This window comes from Stenella coeruleoalba (assembly GCF_951394435.1).
Source record: "Stenella coeruleoalba genome assembly, chromosome: 8".
NCBI lineage: Eukaryota > Metazoa > Chordata > Mammalia > Artiodactyla > Delphinidae > Stenella > Stenella coeruleoalba.
Window position 1 is genome coordinate 52,607,829 of NC_137154.1, and position 12,742 is coordinate 52,620,570.

At 47.2% G+C, this 12,742-nt stretch overlaps 1 protein-coding gene across 5 annotated transcripts in view; it reads left to right on the plus strand.

Annotated features, from left to right (window-relative positions):
* The window catches only part of SLCO2B1 (solute carrier organic anion transporter family member 2B1), a 61,051-nt gene extending 48,435 nt beyond the window's left edge, over positions 1–12,616 (plus strand). The window contains exons 12-13 of one of the 5 annotated variants that reach the window (XM_079928545.1): positions 7,836–8,017; positions 10,196–12,297. In XM_079928545.1, the coding sequence (XP_079784671.1) occupies positions 7,836–8,017; positions 10,196–10,206 (193 nt within the window). In that variant the 3' untranslated portion in view covers positions 10,207–12,297. The other 4 variants (XM_079928542.1, XM_079928544.1, XM_079928541.1 and 1 more) reach the window with 4 other exon arrangements.
* Positions 12,617–12,742: the final 126 nt, after the last annotated feature.

The following is a 12,742-nucleotide window of genomic DNA, read 5'->3' on the forward strand; positions in this document are numbered from 1 at the left end:
CGAGACCTGCCTTTTGGGGACTTAATCTTCCCATCCATACAATGGGGAGCCCAAAGGAACCTGAAGGCAGAGAGGCTACAGGCCCTGGGATGGATGGGCACCTGGGGGGAGGGACTTACTAGCAGAGCTGGGAGTAGGGAGCTGTTCACTTCCAGCTCTGAGGAGTGCATGGTTCCAGGAGGGCTTCCTAGAGGAGGAGAAGACAAGAAGAGTCTTGGTGAATTAGACAAACAGGAGAGGGGATCCTCCTTTTCTTGCGGCAAGTGATGTGATCCAGAGTTGCAACTGTCAGGCCCGCTGAGTCCTTAGAGAGACCCAGAGAGAGGCAGGGCCAGCCCAGGCCATGAGGCAGTCAGCACAGGGCAGGCAGGCTTCTTTGGAGCTTTTCCCCCTTCCAAGGAAGGACCCCCATGGGGGTCAATTCTAGGGGCTCCCAGCCAAAGCCATGGTGACAGGGTCCACTGCCCTGGGGCTGGAGGCCTATCCCCCCCCCAAGGCCTCAACGTCTCCAACTACATAATGGGTGATGATTGCTGATGCCACTCTGCTTCCAGCCCAAACACATCCAAGCCCTGAATGGGGAGGTCCTGAGTTCAAGGGTCACTTGCTCTTTCCCAGGTTCATCGGCCTCCAGTTCTTCTTCAAGACAGGCTCTCTGGCCTGTTTCGCCTTGATTTTGGCCATCCTAAGGCAGCAGGACAAAGAGGAGGGGACCAAGGCGACCATACCCAACCCTGGCCTACAGCAGCAGCTGTTAGCGTCGGGGGCAAAGAAGGAGCCTGAGGAATCCAGAGTGTGAGCTGTCCCAGGGCCCCATTCTGGCCGGGAGTAGCAGCCATGGCGAGTACCTCCTCTGGGCCCTTTGCCTGAGATTGGGGGTTGGGAGCCCTGTTTTCCAGTTATGAGTCCTCCACTAACTTGCTGTGTGGCTTTGAGCAAGCCACTGACCCTTTCTGGGCCTTTGTTTGCTCACCTGAACCAAAGAGTTACTTGCGGGTTTGTTGTTTTGGCCACTTCTGAAGCTTGAGGGTCTTCCCCCTCTTCTCCCCCAGCCACACGGGCTGACCTGAAACCAGGCTTTCCTGGGTGGAAGGACTGCATATCTTTCCCCCAGGGCCCGAGGATAGAGAAGTGGACAATAGTAGGCCAGGCTGCCCCGCCTACTGGGTCCTGGCCCTGCTCTACTGCTCACCTGGAACACCCTCTCTGAGCCTCAGCCTCCCAGCCTCCATCTCTGTCAGGTGGAAATGAACTTGTCAGCTTTCAGGCCTCTTCAGCTGTGACCATCTGTGTGGCCAGGACAGACTCAGGTCTCCTCCCCAGCCCCGCTCAGCCTGGACTTGGGGCCAGTACAGCCTCTGTTGAGAAGTGTCCATTTGGCGCCCCCTGGAGGCAAAGCCCTGAGCTTTGGGGAGCCGCCCTGGGGAGGGAACTGGTCCCACTCACGACATCCAAGCTAGGCAGGCCTTCAGGAAACCTGGTGTGAGGTCCCCAGGGGCCTTGGCTGTGCGGGGAGCCTCACTCTCTGGAGTCAGGAAATCCCAGCCCTTGCCCTCAGGCAGGCACAGTCTGGGTGAGGCCTATTCTCTGCCTGGTGGAGAGGGGGACCCAGCTCCCACATTGGGGCATTTTCTAATTTCAAAGACCAAACAAACTCAGCATAGACTCACTGGTACCCACGCATTGCCAAGATTTCACACACTTGACCTGGGTCCACCAAAGCCACTTTGACTTTTGTGACTAGCATCCTAATTTCACCATTTCCTCCCAGGCGCCTGATTCTATGTCACCTGGGGTTGTGTAGACAATGTCTGGTTCTGTGACACCCACATTTTGGGGTAACATCTGGTTCTCTGTGATGCCTGGGTTGGCGTAAGAACCTGTTCTTTGTGATGCCTGGGCTTGTGATCTAGAAGCACTAATGCGTGGCTCTGTGTAATAAGTGGGTCTGTGGGATGCTTGGGTCTGAACAGACAAGTCCTTGTCTGTGTCAGGCCTTGTCTTGCCTTGTCTTGTTTTATGGCTAGTCTTATCTGGCCTGATGATCTCTCTGGGACGGGGAGAGAGTTTCCCAATCTGCTTCCAGCCCAATCTAGTTGCTTGGGAGGCAAGAGACAGGGAGTCAGAAGCAGGAGCTTCCCAAATCCATGTCCAGCCCTGTGCTGTGGGCCAGGGCGGAAGCTGGGGGTTTGGGGGCACACGTGGCTCTGGCCCTCTGCGCAGCTCTCAGCGGCAGGGCTTTGAGGCTATGCCACATGAAAGAAGAGGGAGGTACAGAAGTTCTAATTCCCATTTTTGTTCTGCTGGTTGATACCTTTAAATGTCTAACAGATATCTGAGCCTGTATTTATCAGTGCCAAGAATTTCAGAGTCTCTTCCAACAAGATGAGGCTGTTTGTATGTTCATATTCCTCCTCCTTCCCTCTTGTTTCCCAGGTTTTGCAGAAATAATCTGGAATTATAGATATAGCTTATTATTAAATTTGTTCTTGCATAATGTGTCTTCCGTTACAAAAATCCTTTCTTCCAAACTGCATTAAGGTTTGCAACAACCAGATTATTTCCAGTTATTTAGATTTAAGGTTTGCTGGATTCATTGCTCACCGTTACTTCTCGTAGATTACATCTTCCCCTACCTGTATATTCTGGTCTAATTTTTGTTCGGCTCGACTACTTTCTCTAGTAATGGTTTCAGAAGTGGAATAATGTCGCAAGGCTTTCCCAGTCCTCACCTGTCCAAACTGTCATTCAGGTTTTACAGAAGAGGAGATGGTTCAGAAAGGATAAGCAACTTGCCCAAGATCACACAAAATAAATGTCAGAGCCAGGATTAGATCTAGATTTTGTGGGAACTGACGCTTCCACAATTTGGGGAGTCCTCTTTAAGAAAAAGAGCACAAAATTAGGTAAGAAGGTGAATATTTACTTAGAATGAAAAAAGAAGTCAAAACAAATACATCTCACAATTCAGAAAAAGAGCATAAGATTTTTTACTAACTGCTGTGCATACCTCCAAAATTCTCCCCCTAACGGTTGGAAATAGTTTCTATAGACTAGCTTCTGGTTCCATACATTTTAAACCTGTTTCTCCTCTGTTGTCCATATACTTCCAGGGCCAGGCAGGAGAAAACACTTTCATGTCACAAGATGACCTCTGGATATGACACCTTGATGTCACAATGCCAAATGAGTTGGACTGTGGGTAGGAAGAATCCTAGAAGCCATTCTCTATACAGAGGTAGCTAGCAATGATTTATCTATTCATAGAGGTGACTGAGAACCACGTAAATATATCCCAATGAATCCAAATTAAATTGATCCCCAACTCCACTCCCCCTTAGCATTATTCCAGAAATGTCCATGCCAACTGCTTCACATAAAGGGAAACTGGGACACAAGGACACTTGGAGTGGAAAGAACTAGCCATCTTGACCCATTGTGGTGAAAGTGTCTACCTTTGGAAATTTCCTGAGAACTTGACAACAGGAACATATTGATGAAGACTCTCCCAGGGCCTGGGTAGAGGCCGTGGTGCTCAAGCAGTCTTAGCTTCATGCTGAGTCTACCTCTGGGTTGAGCTGAGATTTGAAGAAGATGAGCTGCTTGTGCTTAAAATCATCCAGGCTGGTCAGGGAGGAGACTCCAGGAGTAATCACAAGAGAGACATGGGGCTGAGAGCCAGGGGTGGAACAGGTAAGGGCCAGCGACTTCCCAGGGATTCAGGGGGTCCAGGGAGCAGCCCTCTTCCCTGACATGGCCTCTGGCCAATGAGAAGCCGCAAGCAATTACACCTGTGAGTTCACTTTCTTCTCACCCTGTCCCTGAGAGTTGGAGGAGAAGGCATTAAGTCTCCTACTAGATTCTATGGTGGTAAAATCCAGCAGAGAACAGGACTGGAACCAGAATGAAGATCCTGACACCTGGTCCGGAGTTCCTTTAGGCTGTAGACTCATGCTGGGAAGTTGCAGGGCAGGCAGATACCAGGGAGCCAGGAGCCATGATTGGAGCACAAATAAAGGAGGAGCAAGAACTGGGACTTCCCTGGTGGCGCAGCGGTTGAGAATCCGCCTGCCAGTGCAGGGAACACGGGTTCAATCCCTGGTCCGGGAAGATCCCACATGCCGTGGAGCAACTAAGCCCGTGCGCCACAACTACTGAGCCTGTGCTCTAGAGCCAGTGAGCCACAACTACTGAGGCTGCATGCTGCAACTACTGAAGCCCACGCACCTAGAGCCCGTACCCTGCAGCAAGAGAAGCCACCGCAATGAGAAGCCTGCTCACTGCAATGAAGAGTAGTCCCCGCTTGCCGCAAGTAGAGAAAGCCCGCGCGCAGCAACGAAGACCCAACACAGCCAAAATAAATAAATAAAATACATAAATAAATTAAAAAAAAAAGAATCTGCCTGCCAAGGCAGGGGATACGGGTTCGAGCCCTGGTCTGGAAAGATCCCACATGCCGCGGAGCAATTAAGCCCGTGCGCCACAACTACTGAAGCCCGCATGCCTAGAGCCCGTGCTCCGCAACGAGAAGCTACTGCAATGAGAAGCCTGTGCACTGCAACGAAGAGTAGCCCCGGCTCACCGCAACTAGAGAAAGCCCGCACGCAGCAACGAAGACCCAACACAGCCAAAAATAAATAAATAAATTTATTAAAAAAAGAAAGAACCCACAGCACCCTCGACATTCTTTAGACATGTTGAATTCTTTCCCCCTAACAAGCCCCTACATGTGCTCCTCCCTCTACCCAGCTGGCCTTCTTCACATCCCCACCCCATTGTTTGCCTCTCCATCCCGCTTCATGAAGCCCTGTCCAAACTTCCAGACCCAGCTCAAAGGCCACCACCTCCAGGGATGCAGCATGGTATAGGCAACGGGAGTGGGTGGCAACCACCTCAGGGAATCCATTAAAAGGTATAGACTCTCCATTAAAAATGCACACAAACTTATACACAATTGTGCCCCTGATTTCAGAGGTTGGGGATCATTTGAAGCCTAGCTGTAGACCTCCAGTGGAGTGGAGTGAAAAGAACAGAGTTTTAGAGTCAGTCAGATTTGGGTTCAAATCTAGACTCTGCCACTGATTCACGGTGTGACCCCAAACAAGATTTAACTTCTTTGCCTCTCAGTTTCTTCACCTGTAAGGTGAGATTGATCATTCCTGTCTCTCAGAAGGTATGAAGACAAAATAATGATAACATACTCATTCACAGGCAGTGTACCTAATGATCAATATTTGTAAGTTTCCTTCCCCTTCCCTTGTTCCTGAAAGGAGAACATGGGGGTGGAGGTGGGAGTGGGCAGTAAGGACAGGGAGAGGCACCACTGAGGGGAGGCACCACCCTCGCTCTGCCCTGCCCTGGCTGCAGCTCTGCTTGTCCCCTAATCTTTCTTCCACTGTCAGCCAGGGCTCAGCCTGCCCAGTCTTATCTCTCCCCACAGCCAGCCTGGGACAGCTTTTCTCAGCCAGATTTACATTTTTATTGATTTTCTTTCTCCCTTCCAGAGCAGTCCCTTCCTTCTGTTTCCCCTTTTGCTATAAAATGGGCTAACCCTGGAAGCAGCAGTTCTGGTGCTGGCCAAGAAGTGATGGTTCAAGGATAGATTCATTCACCATACATTCATTTATTTATTCAAACACCCAATCAACCAACAAACCACATGGCTGCTCTATGCCCCTGTGCTGGCACTGCTGGGGGGACACAGCCATGGGTCCAGTACAGGAAACTCCCGGTATAAGCAGACAAGCTGACACATAGTAATAAAAGCATGATTAGTCATATAGGAGGGGGAAGAAGAGGAAGCCACGTATTCTTCCTGGGGTCACCATGGAAGGCTCTCCAGAAAAGGTTAAATCAGAGCTGGCCTTAGAGATTAGGCAGGAAATTCCCAGGTAGAAAAGATGCAAATAGACATGAGAAACAATGGTATGAGCAAAGATAGGAAGGCACAAGAGGGCAGAGTGTGTCTGAGATGTGGTACAAGAGCGATGTGGTTGGGATGTACTGCACGTGCAAGGCCATCAGGAGAGAGAGGAGAGCTGAGGCTGGATGTACCAGTGAGGACCAAGCCTTGAGTTCCAGCTGAAGGCTTTGGATGTCTTCCTGAGGACAAAGAGGCGCCCTTGAAGCATTGACTGATGGATTATTCAATTGACTGGTTATTTTAAGCAGGGAGTGACATGACAAGATTTGTGTTTTAGAAAGGCTGCAGGCCGTACCCTGGGGGCTTTGAATGGAAAAGGGAAGCTGGAGGCCAAGAGCTCAGGCTGGACACTGGTGCTTAATCAAGAGAAGAAGTAGGAGGCCTTGAACCAGGTCATCCTTGAAGTGGGGACATCTAAGATGAGTCTTGAAAGATGAGTAGGACCATACCAGGTGGAGAAGTTGGGAACAGCGTCCAGGGAGAAGAAACTACACAGATAAAAACTCAGCATACAGAGAGCTCCTGGCAAGCTTGGGGAATTTTCCACTAGTTCGGCAGGGCTACAGTGTGGTCTAAGAGAAAGGTCATGGTGAGGGATGTAGCTGAAGAAATGGGTCAGGGCCCTCAGTTTCTCTCAGTATTCTCTGTCTCCTGAACCTAGACTCAGGTGGGAGAGGAGAGGGAACACTGGCCACTTGTGCAGAGGTGACAGTGTGGAGCTGCCTCCCCTGAAGACTGCGAGAGGCTTTCCATGGTCACAGCACTACATTTTACAAAGTCCCTTCACACTTGATCCTCATGGCTTCCTGACGAGGAATGTAGAACAAGGACTATTGGCCCCGTATAGTGGATAAATTATCTGAAGCCTAGAAAACTACAGGAACTTGTCCAACGTTGCTCAAGAGCTCAGGTATCCCCCTTTTAAAGTCCAATGTTTTTTCTAATAAACTTACTTGTCCCTGAATCACATACACACAATAGATGTCGTAGCTACTAACTAATGTGATTGGAATGGGGAAAAGCATAAAAAAAACACATCAGAGTAAGAGATCTCCTCCTGTCCTCAATTCCTCAACCTTCACCCTGGAGCTGGAGACATTCCAGCCGAGAAAACCAGGTTCCCTCTGCTTTGGAATCCAATAGACATGAGGACAAATCGCAGCTGTGTCACTTTCCACCTGTGAGAAGTCAACTGCATTCATCTCAGCCTTAATTTTCTCATCTGAAAAACGGGAGAAACAAACCCTATCTTTCATAGAGTTGTCATGAGGACTTAATGTGATAATGTAAGACTATAGTAGTTAACTATTGCTGAGTAACAAATTACCCCAAAACTTAGCAGCTTAAAACAACAAATATTTATGATCTCGCACAATTTCTGAGGATCAAGAACCCAGAATCGGGCTAACTGAGAGATTGTGGCTCAGGATGTCTCATGAGGTTGCAGTCAAGTCTCAGCCAGGGCTGCAGTCATCAGAACGTTCAATGGGGCTGGAGGATCCACTTCCAAGCTCCCTCTGTGGTTGCTGTCAGGCTTCCATTCTTTGGGGGCAGTTGGTCAAAAGTTTCAGTTCCTTTTTACACAAACTTCTCCACAAGACTGCTCATGACATGGTGGCTAACTTTCCCTAAATGAATGATCCAAGAAAGAGAATCTACCAAGATGGAAGCCACAGTATCTTTTATAACCTAACCTTGGAAGTGACAAACCTTTATTTTTACCATATTCTTTTGGTCACACAGACTAACTTGGTACAGTGTGGGGCAGGAACATAAAAGGGTGTGGATACCAGGAGGTGTGGCTCTTTGGGAACCATCTGGAAGCAGGCTACCACAAGTGTCCAGAACAATGCCTGGCACCCAATAGGTACTTATTCATTTGCAGCTGCCATTATTCTCCCTGTGCTCACAGACTAGCTGGGAAGACAAGATTTGGACATGAAAAGAGAGAGCTTGGCAAAGTAGACTGCAACTTGAATTGGGCAATGCTCAGTCGCCTGATGGAAGAGGGTCTGCAGGACCAAGGGGTGGAAATAAGGGAAGGCCGCCTGGCAGAGGTGGAGCTGAGAGGCCAATTCAGCGAGGAGACAGAGGGTGAGTGTGGCACACACTATCTGTTGCCTTCCCGCAGCCAATCTCCTTTTCCTCTTTCCAGTAGCAAGGTGCCCAGCCACAAGGACGATCCAAGCCCTTCATGGAAAAGCCTTCCTCTTTGCCAGTGAATAGTCTAAGAGTAGACATGTGACTTTATTTTGGTCAGTGAGATATAAGGGAATGGTCTTCTTGGAAAGCTCCCCTCTTGGATAAGAGAGGCATGAGAGAAGATCCTTTGTCTCCCGTGCCCTTTCTTCCTGCTTGGGAGGACATGGTACTTGGTGTCACATCAGCCATTTTGTGATCACAAGGGGAGTCTCTCTCAGGGCTTAGAATGGGAAAAACCTGGGTCGTCAGAGACATAACCAGACATATTCTGGTTGAGTAACCAGACCAACCCTGGCTCCACCTTCCTCTGGCTTCCTCGTTAAGGAAATAAAAGGTTTAAGCCATCAGGTGTTTTCTTACTTGCATTCTAACTGATTCAGTGAGCAAAGCATTCCAGTTCCCTCTGGGGTTTTTTCCTTTTCCGCAGGAAGGTAGAGTGAAACTGTGGAACAGGAAAGGGTCCTTGGCTGGGAGGCAGGAGTCCTTGGTCTAACCCCAGCTCTGCCTCTGAGTTGCTCTGTGATCTTGAGCAACTCCCTGCCCCTCTGGGCCTCCAATAATCACAGGTAATATTTATTGACTGCTTGCTGTGTGCCAAGCACTCTGCTAAGAGCTTCCCTTGCATTATCTTATTCAATCCTCACATCAACTCTGCTATGTCAATATTATTATTCTCTTTATTTTATAGATAAGGAGACTGAGGCCCAGAGATATGAGGGAATTTGCCCAAGCTTACATAGCAAGTTAGTGCTGGATCTCTGGACTCTGAATTCATGCTCATCTTTCTCTAAAGCCAGGCTCCTGACCATAATGCTATACTGCTTGGTGGTAAAAGGATGTCTCTGGACAAAATGACCTCTAAGGGCCTTTCCAGCTCCAATATTCTTTGACTTGCTGCCCCATTTCTAGCTACATGATGAACAAAACAGCTTATCCTAGAGAAGAAAGAAATAAGGACTGTCTTTAGCCATCTGAAAAGCTGTCATATGAGTGGGAGATTAGACATACTCAGTGTAGCTCAGAGGACATGAACTGGACAAGTGCGGGGACACTACCGGGAGAGAGAATGCAGCTTATATAAGGGAGAGCTTTCTAGCTTCCATTCAGCAGGGGTAGGGGTATGCACAAAGGCAATGGCTCTCCTGTCATGACATTTACACAAGCCTGTGTTAGATAAACATTTGTCAGAAGTACTGCATTAAGTAGGAACAGGATTGAACAGCTTAAAACTTGTGGTAGGAATTAAAGAGGATAATGTACTCTAGTACATTCTAATACTCCTAGCACCATAACTGATACAAATAGAGGGAGTCAATAAATTGCTGTTTCTTTTCTTTTTTGACACTGAGATTCTTGGATTTTAAGATTCTCTAATATGGATTTTTGGCCCTTTGGCTCTAATATGCCACAGTTCTATAATTTCAACACATTGTGATTCTGCCCTGCTAAGATGCTATGATTTTAATACTCTAACTTTCCATGATTGTGTGGCTCTGGAAGCTGAGCAGTCTATGATTTTGTAATTTAATAGGCTCTAGCTTTAACAATCCAAGATTCAATAAAGTGTCTCTCACCAGCTCTAGAAATATGAGGGAGTGGCTCTATGCTGTGCTTCACTGGCCTGGACACACATTGGACTACTACCTCTGCTCATGTTATCATTCCACTGCCTTCCCCCACCCCAGCCTCAGGCTCTCCATACCAAAAAACCCTCCTCCCTGATTCCTACCCCTTCTTCACTCCACACCTACAACATAGGTATATTCACTCTCTATCTGCTGGTGACTTTTCATTAACTAAGAACCTTCTCTGTGTCCAGGCTTGTGCTTATTCCAAAAGGGATATAAGAGAATGAGAAGGTATGGTTGTAATTCTCAGGGGGCCTAGGATCTAAGGACTCAAATCCCTTGCTTTTGTTTAAGTTCAACTCAAACTTACCTCTACCAGGAAACCTTCCTTGACTGACACTAAATATCTAGCACCAGTAACCTTAATCACAAACGTGAAGATCTGACTTCTTTGGTTGATTATAGTGCACATTTTAATTTATCTGTTTATCATGTTTTCCAGATTATAACTGAGATTCCCCCATAAATTAAGAGCATGTCTCTTCAACCAAACTGAGAGTTTTGTAGAGGAAGACCATGTCTTCCCCATCAGACTGGAAGCTCCATGGAGACATGGTCCATGCCTCCCTTATATCATACTTGAGCTAGAGTTAAAAGCAGAGTGATGTTTCTCCACCAGATTAATAAATACCCAACGGTAAGTTCATTTTTCTGCCAATGGACTGAGCATTTTATAGAAGCAGAGGCTACATCTCCCCTTAATATGGGGAATCTCCAAAGGCCAAGGGCTGAGCTTCCACTCATGCTGGGGGCATCTCCCTGAGATCAAAGGGTCTAGGGTTCTCCCTTCTCTTTCTATTTCTTTAATCCTAGCTCAGGACTCTAGCCTGAAGAAGAGATATTTTCTCTAAATCAGATAGACAAATGAAAAAGAGGAGATTAAGGACTCAAGCCTCTCCCCCAACAAGTCCAGGGCCTTTCTTGCTCTATCCTGGGCCATCTCCTAACAGCTGCCATCCCTCTGCCCAAACTGGGCCCTTCCCAGCCACTCGAGCAGCAAGTGAAGATGTCAGCACCTTGGACAGCACCCAACCCATTACAGGACTTGGAGCCAGCGGAAGCCAAGCTCTCCAACTCCCTTAGCCTCTGGGTGATGAATTTCCTTGTTTCTCAATTTGATTAAAGCCCAGTAGATAACCAGAGTCCCTTGTTTCTTTCTCTTTTCTCTTCCGGATGAACATAATCAACTCCATCAGGCTTGGAATACTTGCTCTTAAATACTACCTACCCAGCCCCGGCCTAGGCATGAATCAGGGACACACTGCTAAAACACTTGGAAGACTCACACGTTTATTCCTGGAGAATGGAGGTGGGAGAGGAAGCGCTCCCTGAGATGTATAGGGGCTGTGAATGGACGTGAAATGTGTTTGGGTAAAGAAAATCCTGAACTGAAACTCAGGAAATTTGAAGCTTAGTTCTGGATAAGCTTTACCACTAATCTAGATATGATCTAGAGCAAGTGGCACACCCTTTATGAGCCTGTTTTTCCATTTGTAAGATGAGGATGTCGGATTAGACAATCTCAAATGTTGTGTTCAGTGCTAACATTCTATAGGAACATTTAAAACAGATAAGGAAAGAGATTTGCCCAAGGTCATATGGCAAGCTCATGGCAAATGTGTGTCTGAATTCATGGCTCCTGGTTTCTACTTCAGTGTTATTTCACTCGCACAGTACTTCCCCCTTAGTTCACATCGCAGACTTTTTGCCTGGGGACAGAGCTGAAGAAGTTGGAGACAGGTGGGATAGAGTTCATTGGTGCCAACAAAAGGAAATAAAATTTTAAGATATGTGGAAATGCTGATCTCTATGCAGAGAGCATAGTAGAAATAACTAAGATTAGGGGGAAAGGACCACCTCATAGAGACAGAAATTCAACCCTAAACTCAGAGAAACCCCGGAAAGGTTTTGTGACTTGCCCAAGGCCATCCAGCAAGGCAACTGTAGAATCCTCTTAAAGAAAAAGAGTGAACTCTTATCCTGATCAGGTGTTGGGAGGTGCCCATGTCAGAGAAGAGAAGAAAAAATATAAATCAGGAAGTATGTATTAGGTACTAAAGTGTGCCCAGGTCTGCACTAAACATCTTGGCAGGAACATACAGAATAAGACATGAATTCTGCTTTCTCCATCTCTGATGTGCTGCTTCTTCTGCTTGGAATTACTTCCAATGCATCTACGTATGTCCAAGTACTGCTGTTCCATCAAGGCTCAACCCAAAAGTCTCCCCTGGTGGGAAAGCATCCATAGCCTTATCCAGATGCCACTTCTCTCTCCTCTGAATCCCCAAAGCATTTCCTTTGTTCCTGTTTTATAGTACTCAGCATCGTCTGCCTTATCTGCTCCCATCCTCTCCCATAATGAGTGAAGAGAGACAGCGAGCCTGCATTTTATTCAGCTTTGAATCACTCAGAATACTCAACACAAGATCTGAAATATAATAGAATCTCAGAAAGTATTGGACGGCTGAATAGATAGATGGATGGATGATGAATATAGATGTATGGGTGACTCAGAGAGAGAGAAGATGAAGGGATGGGTGTGTGGATGGGTGAGTGGGTACACGGGTGGATGGTGGGTGAATGTATGGATGGACAGATAAGTATATGACCATATAGGTGGGAAGAAAATGGATAAATGGGCACCTGGGTTGGTAGGTAGGCGGGAAGATGGAAAGGTGAATGAGTACAAGAATGATTCTATGGACGGCTGAATGCAAATGTATGTAGGTGGATAATGTGGTTGGTGAATGGATGGATTAATATATAGTTAGATAGCTGTGTGGGTGAATGAGTGGATGTATAATTACATGATTATATGGAAAGATAAATGTCAGGATATGTAGAAAGAAGAATTAGGGGAAACATGGAGGTATTCCTAATATCACAAAGGTCATTTTCATGGAGACTTTCCATTGCTAATGTCAGAAAAATGACTATGGGGGTGAGCTGACTCTGTGCTTAAGCTGAGTCAAAAGTGTGCTAAGGTTGC